General features: G+C 44.0%; 1 protein-coding gene across 2 annotated transcripts in view; it reads right to left on the reverse strand.

The window, feature by feature from the left end:
• Positions 1–6905: 6905 nt before the first annotated feature.
• The window catches only part of ARHGEF4 (Rho guanine nucleotide exchange factor 4), a 397910-nt gene continuing 390678 nt past the window's right edge, over positions 6906–14137 (reverse strand). For both annotated transcript variants that reach the window (XM_019542928.1, XM_019542929.1), the window contains 4 exons: positions 13224–13355; positions 11112–11355; positions 10302–10379; positions 6906–8553 (listed from right to left, as the gene is read on the reverse strand). In XM_019542928.1, the coding sequence (XP_019398473.1) occupies positions 8396–8553; positions 10302–10379; positions 11112–11355; positions 13224–13355 (612 nt within the window). In that variant the 3' untranslated portion in view covers positions 6906–8395. The remainder of the gene's footprint in view (positions 8554–10301; positions 10380–11111; positions 11356–13223; positions 13356–14137) is intronic.

Consider the following 14137-nt stretch of genomic DNA (forward strand, 5'->3'; position numbering starts at 1 on the left):
TTTTGTAAGTGGATGGTATGGATGTTTAAACTGAACAGTAGAAACCCTAACAATGCTGCCTTGATTAACTCCTGCCAGCTTCCTGCAGTAATCACTAGTTGGGTTGCTATGCTAACCCAGAAAGATGAACTGGTGGACAAATGGAGAAAGTGATGTTAAACAAATGGCTTTCAGTGTTGGGTAGCTGGGTATGCAGGGTGCACAGACTCCACAGATGGAGGTGCAAGCAGACAAATGTCACACAGTAAGTCTGGTTTAGGATGGAGCGTGATGTTAGTGGCTTCACCCAGCAGTGATGCAAATGATACTTCCATATGTAGTGACACGTAACCCTTGATTTGAAAATGTTTCCAGCTCATCTCCCTGGTTTGCAGCTTTATAGCAATTTCTAATGTAGCTGTTCATTTCATTGAGAAGTTTCTCTTTTTTCTCTGATCTTTCCAAGGAAGATTATTTCCACCTATTGAAAATCTATACGATGTGCAGAGTTTCCTCCCTGCACAGTAGAGTTGCTTTCTCTTTGGTTGTGTATGCACCACCTTCCTCATGTGACTTCTTATCCCACTCCCTTACCTGTCCCAAGAGCTGTCTTTGTGAAGGTTTCTGAGGTGGATTTTTTTTTTTTTGGTCTGAACTTCCTTCCTCTGCTTTTTAAAGATGTTCTGCAGGATTTGCTCAGATTGCTCAGTGAAATGTTGATAAGTTTCTTCCTGTTCCAGACACACTTTCTTAACATGGATTCTGGCTCAATCTCGTCAATGCCATGCAATATCTGGGTATGGGATTCACCATATCTTGATCTGTCCTGATGCAACTCTAAACTGCTTTAAATGGCTTCTCCAGTGGAATTGTAAAAGGATTATGAGGGACATGAACTCTGGGTCCTTGAATAGCTGCTTTTTGGGAGGGTTTTAGTGTGGGTTTTTTGTTTTTCCATTTGAACAGCACTTTGGTGCTTCTCTCCAGCTCAGTGGATGCAATGCCTTTCTTAGGATGAGGATGGGGCCCCCTACTCTGTGTAACCACATCTTAGAGATTGTTCCATTTGCCCATCCTGCCTTTCTCTTCATTTTTGCTCTCTACTGAAGTTCTTGCTTTCTCCAAATGATTTGTTGCAATCTTCCAGTAAAATCCTGGAAATACAGCATGGAAGGAGGATCTAAGTCATGCTGAGGGTGCAGAGTGGAGCAGGGATCACAGAAGGATACCTGCATCTTCCAACACAGGTAAGTGCTTGGCTCTGGTTTGCAGTACTCCCTGCTGTTGTGCTAAGTACTACAATATTAATTCTTTAAGTGTCTCTCCAGTTACCCACAGGCATGGTTTGCCAGCCGGCTTTTGCAATTAAAGTCAAATGATTATCAGTTGATTAATCCCCTCAATTGATAGTTCACCACTAAGAGTCTTTTTAGCAGGCCCTTGATTTGCTGCTGATGTTGAATACAGGGTTAGTCTGGTGTCATGCGCTGAACATTGAGACAAAGTAAATAACTTTTCTTTCCTCTGAACAACCCTGAGGGTAGCAATGGATGCTGCCTGACACATCTGCTTCCATAAAAATTTGTATGGCAACACCAGCTGTGAGCAAATTGATGCCCCTACTCTTTGTTACACCACATAGCTGGTAATGTAAAACAGTGCTGTTTTATTGCTGCAGATGTCTGCATACTCTGGTGGGAGCAGTGTGGGCATCCCAGAGCTGCTTGCGTTCTCTAGCTGCCTGGGCAAGTGGTTTGGGAGCTTGAGGGGCCTAATTCTGTGCCCATCAGGAATTCCCATCCATGATCAGGCCCCTCAAGCCCTGGGAGTACCTGCAAGCAGGGACGTCCTGGGGAATCTTGAGGTGCCTCTGTCAGCGGGGAAAATTGGGTTTCCCTGTTTATGGAGACTTGACCTGGGATCTCTGGGGGCGGTCTCCTTACGTGTGGAAAGCCCTCATAGGTCCCAGCATGGAGGTGTGGGACCCAAGGATTCCCTAGTGACCTGTCAACACATGAAGCACAGGTCAGCCTTGGACTTGGAGCAGATCCCAGCATTGGGTGCTGGGGATTCCCCAGGTTTCATGCCCTGCATCCCTGTGCCACCACACTTGATCTATGCCTCCACGTGACAAGGGGAACGTATCATCCACTTTGGGGCAGATCAGTGGACAACGTGTGTTGTTGAATGAAGTGGATCAGCTGTGGCCAGACGCTTCCCACTGGAAAATACAAAAAAGGGGGACACAGGAGGAAAAGTGGACAACTTGTTTATTTCCCATCTCATGAGTGCATCTGGAAACAGGCATTCACAGGTATAGGTATGTACAAATCTGAATTAAATGTAACAGATGTACCAACCACGCAGGCTACAAAACAGTGCAGAAAGCTGCGTTACCAGGAGAGTGCTGCAAATAAAAAGCTTACTGTATGCAGGTGGAGAAAAAGAGCAAGAAAAATTAGTGGATCCAAGTAAATGGGACAAAAGCAGCCAACTTCTTAAACAGAAAATTGTCGTTGCTAAAGCCACAAGGGTTTTCTATCACAGTTTGTGTTGAGGAAAGTGGACAGGAGATGTGAAAAGGATTAAATGTAATGTGAGCTGTTAATCCTGCAGCAGGGAGGGGGTTGCAAGCTGTGAATACTTGTGTGGGTAGAAGCCAAGGCAAGAAAGGAGAATTCTTATGCTTCTCATCAGCCTGAAGCTGTGCAGCTCTTAATACAGAAAAACACAAGTGAAATTTAATTTTTGCTTAGAAGTGTGCGTAACCATGCTGTAGGCACCAACCACCCTTAAAAATGGAACTTGTAGGCAATGCTTGTAGAGAAAGTGCTTGGAAATGCCTAGTCATGCTTTCTGGTTCTCCCAAGGGATGTGTTTTGGTTCAGCTTGGAGTGAAATAGTGAATTAATGGGACTGCAAGTTGCTGTGGCTGAAAAGAATGGCATGGATTTTTCTGACTCAGCTGCTTAGGGAGGTTGATTGTTCCTCCTGCTCCAAACAAGGCAAATCAAGCATTGCGTTTCCAAATGGACCCAAAGTACACCCAAGCCGTTGATGTATTTTCAAATTAGTCTGTCAGCAACCTCACAGTCATTCTGTAATACATTCCTTACGTAAGCACCTGATTCTGCAGCCATGCTTAAATTGTAAAGTTGTTGAGCTCTACCTCACTTGTATTGGGCTTGCAGCGTGCACAGTATAATTCAAACACAAACTGGCCGCTAGCTAGCCCAACAGTACAAAATAGTATAATGTCAGGTCACATTAACGTCAAGTGAACAAATGGTGAAACAGGCCATATCTGACAGTCCTGCGATGTTTTAAAGCAGAAATGTGAACAGAGCACCATCCTTTTAAAAAAAAAAAAAAAAAAAAAATCATTCCACTCCCACTTGCTTAGTCCAAGCACTTAACCCAGGAGTGGGCAAAATGCAGCCCACGGGCCAGATGCAGCCTGTCAGGCTGCTCTATCCAGCCTGTGAGGCCCCTAAAAAAGTTAGAAAATGAATAGTTATCTATCCCTGGCTGCCTGTCATGCAGCCCTTGATGGCTTGCCAAAACTCAGTAAGTGGCCCTCTGCCTGAAATATTTGCCTGCCCCTGACTTAACATAAAGCAATAATTCTCATTACCAACTGCATGGCTTAACTTGCTATGCAAGAGAGAAAATGCAAGCAGTTACAGCAATATAGTAAAAAAAAAAAAAAAAAATCCCCCAACATGACATGTTTAGATGTGCTTCAGAGCTCACCTGAGCAATGCTAGGGCTTCAGGGAGCAAAGCCTCAGGGTTGGTGTGGAATACCACACCAAGCCCCAGGTTATGGCCCATGCTTTATTCAGAGCCCTGGCAGTGTCTGAGCATGGGTGACTGGGCCCAGCCCAAGTCTGGGTTTTTTTTTGTTGTTTTTGTTTTAATTTTGGGGCAGCCAAGACCATTGAGGCCCTAGCAGGTAAGAAGCCAGCAGCCCTGCAGACTTTTTGTGTAGTAGGTTTGGGGCTGTGCGGATGATGGTTGTAGGTAGAAAAGGGGACTTTGTGGCTTCGTGTGGCCTTTTTTGCTGTGCCCAGGGCCTTCACACAAGGCACGCTTAAATATTTTTTTTGTGTAGCGTAGCATAGGATGTGAAGGGCGTTAGGCCACTGAAGTTCTTGAGATCTTCAGAGATGGGTCCTCCTGCTGGATCCTGTGGCCAAGGGGCTTCTGTGATGAGCTAGGAACCAGGAGGTTGCGAGTTAAAGCCGTGGTGTGTGTCTGAGCTGCCCAGCTGCAACCTTATGGATTTGGGAGATTTGTTTTGCCCCACAACATGTGCTAAGCTCAGTTGGGCTTCAGAGCTCACTGAACCAGTGCTAGGGGTCCAAGGGGCAAAGTCTCAGGGCTTGGCAACCCCTCTGGGGTTTCAGCAGGCCATGCCAAGTCTCAGATTCTGACCTATGCTTCATTCGGAGCCCTGGCAGTGTCTCTGAGCCTAGGTGACTGGACCCAGCCTAAATCTGGTTTAGTTTTTTTTTCTTTTTTAATTCTGGGGAAGCTGAGACCATTGAGGCCCTAGCAGGTTAGAAGCCAGTAGCCCTGCAGGCTAGCATAGTAGATTTGGGGCTAAGCAGGGTTGCTTTGGGGTTTCAGCATGCCTCTGTTTAAAAAAAAAAAAAAAAAAAAAAATGTTCTTTTATTGAACTTGATACACTAGGAAAAAAAGTCTCATTTGTTGAGAGACTTATTATAGTCAGGACGATTACCTGCTATGGATATAAATACTGTCCATATTTATGGACACATTGACGACTGTCCTTTTTGCTTTTCTTTAACATTGGCAGTGCAAATTCAGTAACTCTGACCCCAAAACCAGAGTCCAGGGTAGGGAAAGGGGATACAGATCTGCCTTTGAGGATGTTGACTTACTGTTCCCTTTTATATTCACTTATACTTGAGTTGAATAATGTGGAAGAAAATTCCTATGTTTTAATTGTAGAAAACCAGTCTAGTTTGTATACATGTATCTGAGAACACAATGATTCATCTATGAAGTAATAGTCTCATGACTAGGAAAAAAAGGAATTATTACTGGATATAACCTAAGATGAGGGATGAAACGGTTAAAATTCCACTTGTGTAAACTGGTTTTATCCATGTGCTCATATATGAATTGCTCTATATACATTTGTACATGAAAGAAATCTTGAAGCAAGCTGAATTCTTATCTCAGTCATGCCAGTGTCAGTCGTGTAACTCGTGTGTGTACAGGATCTAAATCATAGCTCCATTTGATGGCACAGTTTCTGTTGTCTTGAATGTGGCTTGCATGGTACTAACTGAGATCAGCCACTAGTCTGCAGTGTCTCTTACAATGCTAGAGGTACAGCTGAAGAGGCAATATGAACATTTACCTGTAGACAGCTAAACTGAACAATTGTAAAATACACGCTTAAGAACAGCACGTGACAGGATTGTCCGACTTTGGCCTCTATCAGAAAAAAAAAGATGTCTGCAGAAGGTTTTCTACAAATGTGTATGCGCTAATTATGTGTAAAACAAGTTCTGGAGGAAATGGTAGGCCTATTTCCTCTACATGCTTTTTCTGTTCTTTGGACTACTATGATGAGGGCAATGTCAATGTGTCCCTTAAATTTCATTTTTCAAGATTCTTTAACTTCGTTAGACTGGTTTCTCTATCAGTTTAACACCCATTAGCTCGGTGAAATTACTGCTGACCTATGCCAGTGAGAGTGAATTCAGCCTTTCCTTAAACTCGTTGTCTGTACAAATTAAAACTGTCAGTACAGGGTAAAAAAGCTCCTCTCACCAAGTACTCCTAGACTTAGAAAAATGGTCACTTACATAACAACCTATTTGCTTCCTGGCCAATCGAAACAGACATGTTTGTGGTAAGGAAGAAGTGGTGCAGACACCTAGGATAAATGGGACAAAGGAACAGCACCTACTGTGTCTTAGTTTCTCTGCAATACCCATCAGGTCTCTCTCTTCTCCCTCCCCCAGGCGCTGCAAGTCAGTTCTCTAGTCGCATGAACCTCTGTGAAGCAGAGCTGGTCCTAAAAAGATGACTCTATGCAACAGATTAAACATGTTGCAACAGCCATGTGGTTTGCATTGTGAAAAGTAGCAGATAAACTTTTAATTGCCCAAATGAAATGGCTTGTTACTGGAAGGTGAATGATTTAAAATGTTAAGATGGAGGAAGCCCTTGCCCTGGGGGGATCATCTAAGTAGGCACCCATTTTCTAATATGGCCAGAACAGCTTGAGATGCCTCCTAGTTAAGACTGTTAGTCCACAGCTGTTGCTATAGCAGGAAATGAGGTGGGCACAAAATGACCCACAAAAAAGCAAGCATTGCAACCAAGAGAAGGGTATGGCTACAGTGTTGTTAACTGAAATGTGAGAAGAGCGCCTAGACTTGTTTGTTTGTTATGTACACCAATGAAATTTAACCACAGTTTAGGCATCTCATTCCACAGACAGAAGCATCACTCCTCATGACAGGCTGCATGATGCAGTGAGTAGGTGCTGCCGTGTCTCTTACATACGTTGTATTCAGTTCATATATAGTAATAATCTCAGGCAGTTTTTACATCTTGACACTGCTTTCCAATCTCATTCCTTGCAGCAGTAAGAGGCAAATCAGAGTTGAAGAGCTCAAGTGTACATTGCAAGTTATATAAATAAAAGGTAATTCTGGTTAAGGAAAACACCCTTGAAAAATGTGTGTGGTATAATATGCTCAGCCAGTGATGTTCTTGACTTTGGCTTAAGTTTAGCAGAGACTAGTTATAGGATGTTACACTCAACGCTGAAACCTATCCAGGCCCATGGCTATGATCGTGAAGAGGGGAAAAAAGGACCACACAAATGGATACAGACATGTAAGACACACACACACACACACACACACACAGGCTGCAGGTTACTTTTACAAGTTTCTTTATGAAATTAAATGTAGCCCCTGGTGTGGGGAAAGATATAGTGCAAGAATGACTTTATACATGCTACTGAATTCAGATATCCCTGGATGACCAGACTTTGGTCAGCTACAGCATCAGCATACATTGGACCGCTGAGCTTTGCAGAGGGTTAGTGCTCACTCACAATAGCATCCTGTTGGAGTGAATGGATATCTTCTTTCCAACCTCACAGGACTTTCTCCTAAACTATGGAATTCAGTCAGTATGGCTTCTAACTCTTTCACTATTGTAAGGCATATCTTTTCTCTTACTAACCAAGGATTAAATGAGTTCTTTTTGGCCACAGTTATCGAACCTGGATGCCTAAAGGTAGACTTCAAATCCCATGGTCAGGGTCTTCTAGAACTGACTTGTTTCTCTTCCCTGCATCTCTTCCCCTCCCACCCCCCACAACAAGCAAAAAGCCATGAACCCAGGGCCCAGCCATGAGTTCTAACTTCAGGGAGCTAGGTTTGCAAGTGTTGGCCACCTTATTTTTGTTAAAAAAGACAGACAAAACAGGCATCAAGTTAACATCTGACAAGACCAATTACAAACTTACAAAATCCACAGTTTTGTTTTTTACCATAAATAAAACACATTACAAACAATGAACATTTTCATTGGCCAGGAAATATGGCAGAGTGATGGTGGAAAGAGTCTAAGTATTAATTTAGGCACAATTTTTCCTAACATACATAACTCGAGCAAACCAGCTAGATTGTGAGATTCTTGTACTTTTACTCATGCTGTAAGTTGGTTGGCACCATTTAACATACTATGGTTCTTCATCAGTGTGCTGAACTAAGGGGGAAGTAAAAAAGGTCACAGTGATACTCACTGCTGCTTTTTCTAAGTGCCAATAAAGGCTAATCAATTTGTTAAACATGTAGGGATATCACTTCCTTGATGAGAAATGCTGGGGATGGTGGCAGTGGAAGAAAGGGTTTAATTCCCCCCGAAAGTGCATAACATCAGCAATAATGGAATCTGTGTTTTGGGCATGCTCAGTACACACCAAGCCGGTAGATGTCCTACTGACCCAGCTGATGTCTCTGCACGGAGAGCTGCGCTGACTGAAAGTTAAAGTCTTTCTGACAGTTGTCATACAGCAATTATGTTCCCAGCTGGGAGGAATGGTTTGATGCAAACAAACAATAAGGGAAATCTGAGGATGAAACGCACTTTGGGCTCCATGCTGTTGTGTTCTCTTGCTTGGGAGTTACAGAGCTGCTGGGTGCTGTGCAAGGTCGGCTCACTTAGACTGGTACGAGCACAGTGTCCCATTTTGGAGCCATTGAGTTTAGTCAGTCTGCAAAATAAATAGGGAGGGAAGGAGCGTGCACCGTCCGCTGCAGACAAAGGATTGGAGGAGTCTGGGCTCAAGTCTCCCAGAGTTGATGGATAAAGTGCTTTCTTGGAGGGGATTCAGGCACAGACACGGGGCTGCCCTTCATTTCCGGAAGGGTGTCAGCCTGCTGATGTTCTGCCAGAAGTTTGAAGGCTTCCGCTTGGGCTCTGCCAACATGAAGACTTGCTGCTGGGGCAGGTTGGCTGGCAGTGTGGGGTGCTTCTGGCGCATCAGAAAGTCATAGTAGGGCCTGGTGACAGCTATGCAGATAAGGAGACAGGCAAGGGCAAACATTAGGCTGGTGCAGTCCCAATCTCAGCTCCTACCCAGTCACCACTAGCGTTAACTAGATTTGTTCTGGTTGGGTATTAGGATACCCTTTAAAACAGCAGCCACCCTTGAATGTAGACAGAACTCCAAAGCCATGACGGGTTTCTCTGCACAGCACTGCCTTGGGGGCATGTGTGCACACAAAGAAGCTGATATGGTAAGCAGTTAATCAGCCCAATCTCTTGGCCTAAGAACGCTTTCTACTTCCCCCTAAAAGCTACTTATCATTCCTCCACTTCTCTCTTCCTTCTACGCAAGTGACCACACCATTTCAAATTGCCTGGAGGACCCTGTTTCAAAGGACTGATAGTCTCCAATCAGAAGCCACTGAATAGTCCCCTGGGCAGTAGCTACTAACTGTGTTTAACCACCTTGAGCTCTCTTGTGGGTTTCTGGACCATAAAGCAATGAGTAGATGCAAGCTACGTCTCATAGTCAAGAGAGGCTGGGTTCCAGGCTTGCCTCAGCTTCATTAGGACTGCAATCTCTCTAACCTAGCTAGAGCTGCCAGTCTCCCACCCTGAGCCCACCATGTGGCCTACACAAGAGCTTCTGTTAGTGTCATTTGATTGACACTAATCACAATAGCAAAATGGGCTTATGCAGAAAAAAAAATGATATGTAATTGAAGGCAGCATTAAAATATGGTGCTGTAGCTCACTGCCATAGTTCAGGGACAGTTGCATGTGTGTTACCAGAATCATTTTACATGTCATTTTCTCTCTCATTCTTTAGTGATGAGGAACCTGCTCCAGCAAAAATATTAGCTTGTCAAAGACAACCTGCAAAACTGTGTTTCTTGATTCAACTTAAAGCAATAGCAGTCAATGTGGTAGGATGTGAAAGTGAGTAACTGCTGCTGTTGGTATTTCTTCCTATATGATCCCCAGACCTTGCTTTGCAAGTTCATTGGTAAAACATATCTTTAATTACTCCTTAATTATTTGCCTATAAATAGTAACAGTAAGGAATTGGATCAAGATTGGGGAAGAATAAAATTTCCTAGCTACTTAAAGTACAATGGATGGCTTTAAGGCTTGGATCACTTTGACATTGTATTTAGTTAAATACTTTTACTAGTAAAGGAGCTTGAGGCTACATCTTAGCAACTCAGGAGGAAAAAATACAAGTGTTATCTTTTACCACAGTCTAAAGGAATAACTGCTTGTAGTTTTTATGAACAAAAATGCTATTACAGAAAAGCTGAAATGCCTCAACAGTTGTGATGTAATTCAGACTGCTTGGTAGTCAGCCATGTAGGTGTTCAGCAGTAAATCTGAATTAATTTATATATGGGTGCCAGTAAACTTTTTGATTTTACAAACAGTTTACTTGCTGATAAACTGATGCAGGTGCATATTTTACTCAATTTCAATCCAATTTTATTCTAATTTCCTGTCAGTCTGGATGTATGGAAATGAGAAACTGTTGTTGAAAAAGCAGTTACCTATTCACTTGCCTCTCTGCTTACCAAATGACTGTGACACTGCCATTAAGTATTATAAACCTTCCTACTGAGAGAAGATGGGCTTCCAAACTATGGCATAAGAAATAACCAGAACCAGTCTCCTGAATGGTGGGCAGCAGTAGGCCTGACCAGCTCAAACCCTGTGTGCTGCCTTTTCAGAAGCACTGAAATACTTGGGGTAGGGGGGAAACCAAACAGATCCAAACTCACCCTTGGGCTTCCCACTGTGGTGGTGTTTGCTGGCATTCAACATTGCCTGCTTCTTCTGCACTTCAGTGATTGAAAAACCTTTAAAATAAGGCACTTGCATCACTTCAGGCTCATATGATTTTTCTTGGATAAGCATATATTAAAAGGGCAAAATCTCAGGAAGCACAAGTATCACTGGCTCTGATTGTGCTTCAGCGGCATAGCTTAGTGGAGGGCAGGGGCTTCTTCCAGTGCACCGGGTACCCAAGGAAGACGACTAGGCTAGTTGTGTCTGCTGCAAGGTGCCCTGCTCCCTGCATCCTGGATGAATACAGTTCACGAACTGCCTGCAGGCTGTGGTGGTGTCAGTGCATTGGCCCTCCATAGGAGACATATAAACAGGGCTGACACAACCCAGCCCCAGTCACATAAGGCTAAGCTAAGTTTAGATGGGTTTGGCCCACAGCAAAGAAAGGGTCATGCAAGACCCTGGCTAGAACCTGGGCTATGCATGCTGGGGGAGAGAGACACAGCTGTCTCTACTGCTGTATTTTGCAGACGGCTATATAATATGCATAACGTATTGACCATTTAATTGTTCAAGAAGGCCTGGTAAAGATTTCTACAGCTCCTTGAGACCTCATTTCAGAATTTTCTCTCTGTGCTATGTTTTTCTTGGTGCCCAATGAGAGGAAAAGGAAAACACCATCATGCATAATATATGAAGTGACAGCCCAGGGATGGGATTGAGGGGCTCATTTATTGCATTGGCCTATATTTCAGTTTAAAGTGGCATGGGGCTATGTTAGGCACCAGCTGGTCTTTCCATACCAGTTTCCTGGTCGAGCTGAACCTGTTTCCTTTCATTCTCAAATGCTTTGAGCCAGCGCTGCTTCTGTTCTGGCTTTTTTGCACAGAATAAGTGGACTTCCTCTGTAGTCTTACAGTGCAGCTTGAATGCATTTTTAACACTGATGTTGAAGTCCTTGTCCTTCCCATCCTCCACATCTACTATTTCCATGTCATCCATGTTGATCCGACTCTTATAATATAAGATGTCACGGCGCAGGAGGTCCTGTGAGAGATCACATGACAGCATGCTCAAGTTTCTGTTGAAGTTGAGGGTATCCTGCCCCCCCCCGCCTTTCTTCACTTTCTGATGTTACTTTGCTAAAGGCCATGCCTGCCTTATAAAGAAAAAAACCAAATGCATCTCAAATTGGACCTTTGCTCAAAACTGTGTGGGGTTTTTTCCATTCTGTTTCTTATGCTGGTTACAGTCTTACAGGAAATGGATGGGCAACAATTCAGTTTCTTTTGTTAGTTGCATGTGCATCTAAGCAGGACTATCCTGAGAAGCCTTAAAGTGGCATGATGATGTCCTAGTAAAACTATCCAGCTGCACCAAAGCCTCTGTGAACATAAGCCTTTTCCAATTATGCATGAAAAACTGGACTAGAAATTCATCCCTCTCTTCTAATTCAGAGTAAAAAGAGACAGTCACAGCTCTAGCTGAGCCTAATGGTCACTGAGCTACTGTGAAGCCCCCAAAATTCATGATGGGATCTTTCAACTGTTGATACTAATAAAATGTAAAGTCAGTGCTAATGTCAGATACGATGTCCTCATTATTTCTGAGTGACTAAAATGTTAACATAAGCAGTGCTTCAGACATGACTACATACTCCTGACTTTCCATTTACCGGGCCACAATTGTCTGATGTGACCATCACACAGGTGTATCTGTGATCATCGCACTTTTTAATGAACACGAATGGGCAGGTAAAACCCTGCCTACAGCCTTTGGCCTTCATGTTCCGGAAGACTGGACTTTTGACTTAATCTGAGGGTGTTCAAGAACCTTGACTATCAGGCCTAGAGACCAGTCCTTAAAACCATGAAAGAATATATGAGAGAAGCTGGTGCCTGATCCATATCATTAATGCCACACTCCCTGGGCATGTCAACAAACTGCAGATCTGATCTTTAAATGCTGCATGGTGGCCCTGCTTGGCACTCATGCACCACCTGGGAATGCAGCCACAGCACCTGGCAGCCCTGCTCCCTGGCTGATGCTCGCGGGAGGGGCACCAGTGCTCCTGCCTGCCCCCCCTGCCCATTGCCTACCATCAGGGGGTGCACCAGTGTGCTCAGGGGGGGCACGTGCACCTCTGTGCACTCCTTATGCATTGCCAGGGGCTGGCACTACTGCACAGTAGCAAAGGTACATGGTCTTTTCATGATGTTTAATGGGCAGTAGACTAATTCTACTGCATATTAGTGTGGCTTTTGCTATGATATGCTAATATGCAGTAGAATTAGTCTCGTGCAGACATGCCCACATTGACTTCAACTGGGTTTGGGCTCTAGCCCCCAAAAGGGAAGCCAAACAGATGATCGCTTGAGGCATTGTGAGCTTTCCCATTATTTGAATGGGTTACCTAATGGGCTTGTTATAACACAGGAGTCATTTCTGTTTTGTATATGAAAATAGCGAAGCCTAATTCAGTGCCACGAAGGTTATATACCCAGTCAAAGCCGCATTTGTCCCCTGAATATCGTTTTATTAAACGGCTCACAAAATCCTGCTGACGATATCTGCATTTGGGATTTAAAAAAAAGTAGTGATGCTGGTGCATTTGGTTTTTATATCGGTAAACCCCACTCACTAATTTTTCATGAAACAGTACACAGCTTCCTCAGGCACTGCAGATTTATCCTGAACACAGGTACACCAAGATCTCAGGAGAAAATTGCAATGTCTTCATCCAACCCTCTCCTATGTCTTAGACGCATGCACACACCCACCCACCCACACTAACAGCCTGAATTGTGATGCTTAAGAAATGCCACTGCCAGGGAATGGTAGGAAGCAAAATTAAATGGAGAGATACGATTTGCCCCTTGCTGAGCCAGTCAGCAGGGGCTTGCTGCTCAGCTCACTTTTTTACAGCAGACAAGCTGGTGATCAAAGAGGAAGAACATTCGCTGTTGGCTCTTGGCTTGAGGCTGGGAAATTTTGGTTAATTCTCCGGAATAGATGAGTTCTGAGCTTCTGACCAGGACGTCTTCCCCCTGCAGCACAGAGAGCATGTCAGTTCAACCCAAAACCATAAAAGAAGAAACATGAGGTGGCTGGACATCAGTGCTGGGTTTAGCTGTTTAAGTAGTAAGGGCTTAAGCTGCTGTGGACTATGGGTAACCAGATATAGCCCGTCTCTGTGAAAAGGCCTGGAGTAGAAAAGGTGAGGGACTCTTACTACTCCACAGCACTGGAGCATCATCCCTCTGTTATACAGGGAGGGATTTTGGTTTTTTGTGTGCACAAGGAAGGTGCATTTGGCTGGGAAGGGGTGGGAAAAGGGAAGATTCTCTACTAGATTCAGCATCAGGACCTGCTCCCAGCAGTTAATATATCCTGGTTCTCTGCCCACAAAGCAGCCACCTCAGTTAATATCAGCTGAACATCTGGCCCAATATTATCAGAACAATTTACTTGCTTACCTCTAGAAAAAACAATCTGTTTTGTTCATTAAAAATGTGTGTTTGGTTAGTCTATCTGAGCACACAGGGGACATTCAGTTTCCATCCTTATCTCTTGGAAAGTGAGTCCCACAAAGCTACAGTCTAAAAGCTGTGGATAGCAAATCTGCTGTCCTACAAACTGTTCAGATAAGACACGGGGTTCCTGCTCTTTCAACAATGTGTGCCAATGTCAATCTGCAAGGAAGTCAGGAAGACAGAATCTAGGACAACATACCAGAGGCAGTAACGCAGCGGTGGGCAAAGTCCAACCCATGGGCTGGATCCAGCCGGCAGCGAACTCTGTTTCCCAGCAGCCCCTGCCCATGTGGCTG

Source organism: Crocodylus porosus, unplaced genomic scaffold (assembly GCF_001723895.1).
Source record: "Crocodylus porosus isolate Cpor-Errol unplaced genomic scaffold, CroPor_comp1, whole genome shotgun sequence".
Lineage (NCBI taxonomy): Eukaryota > Metazoa > Chordata > Crocodylia > Crocodylidae > Crocodylus > Crocodylus porosus.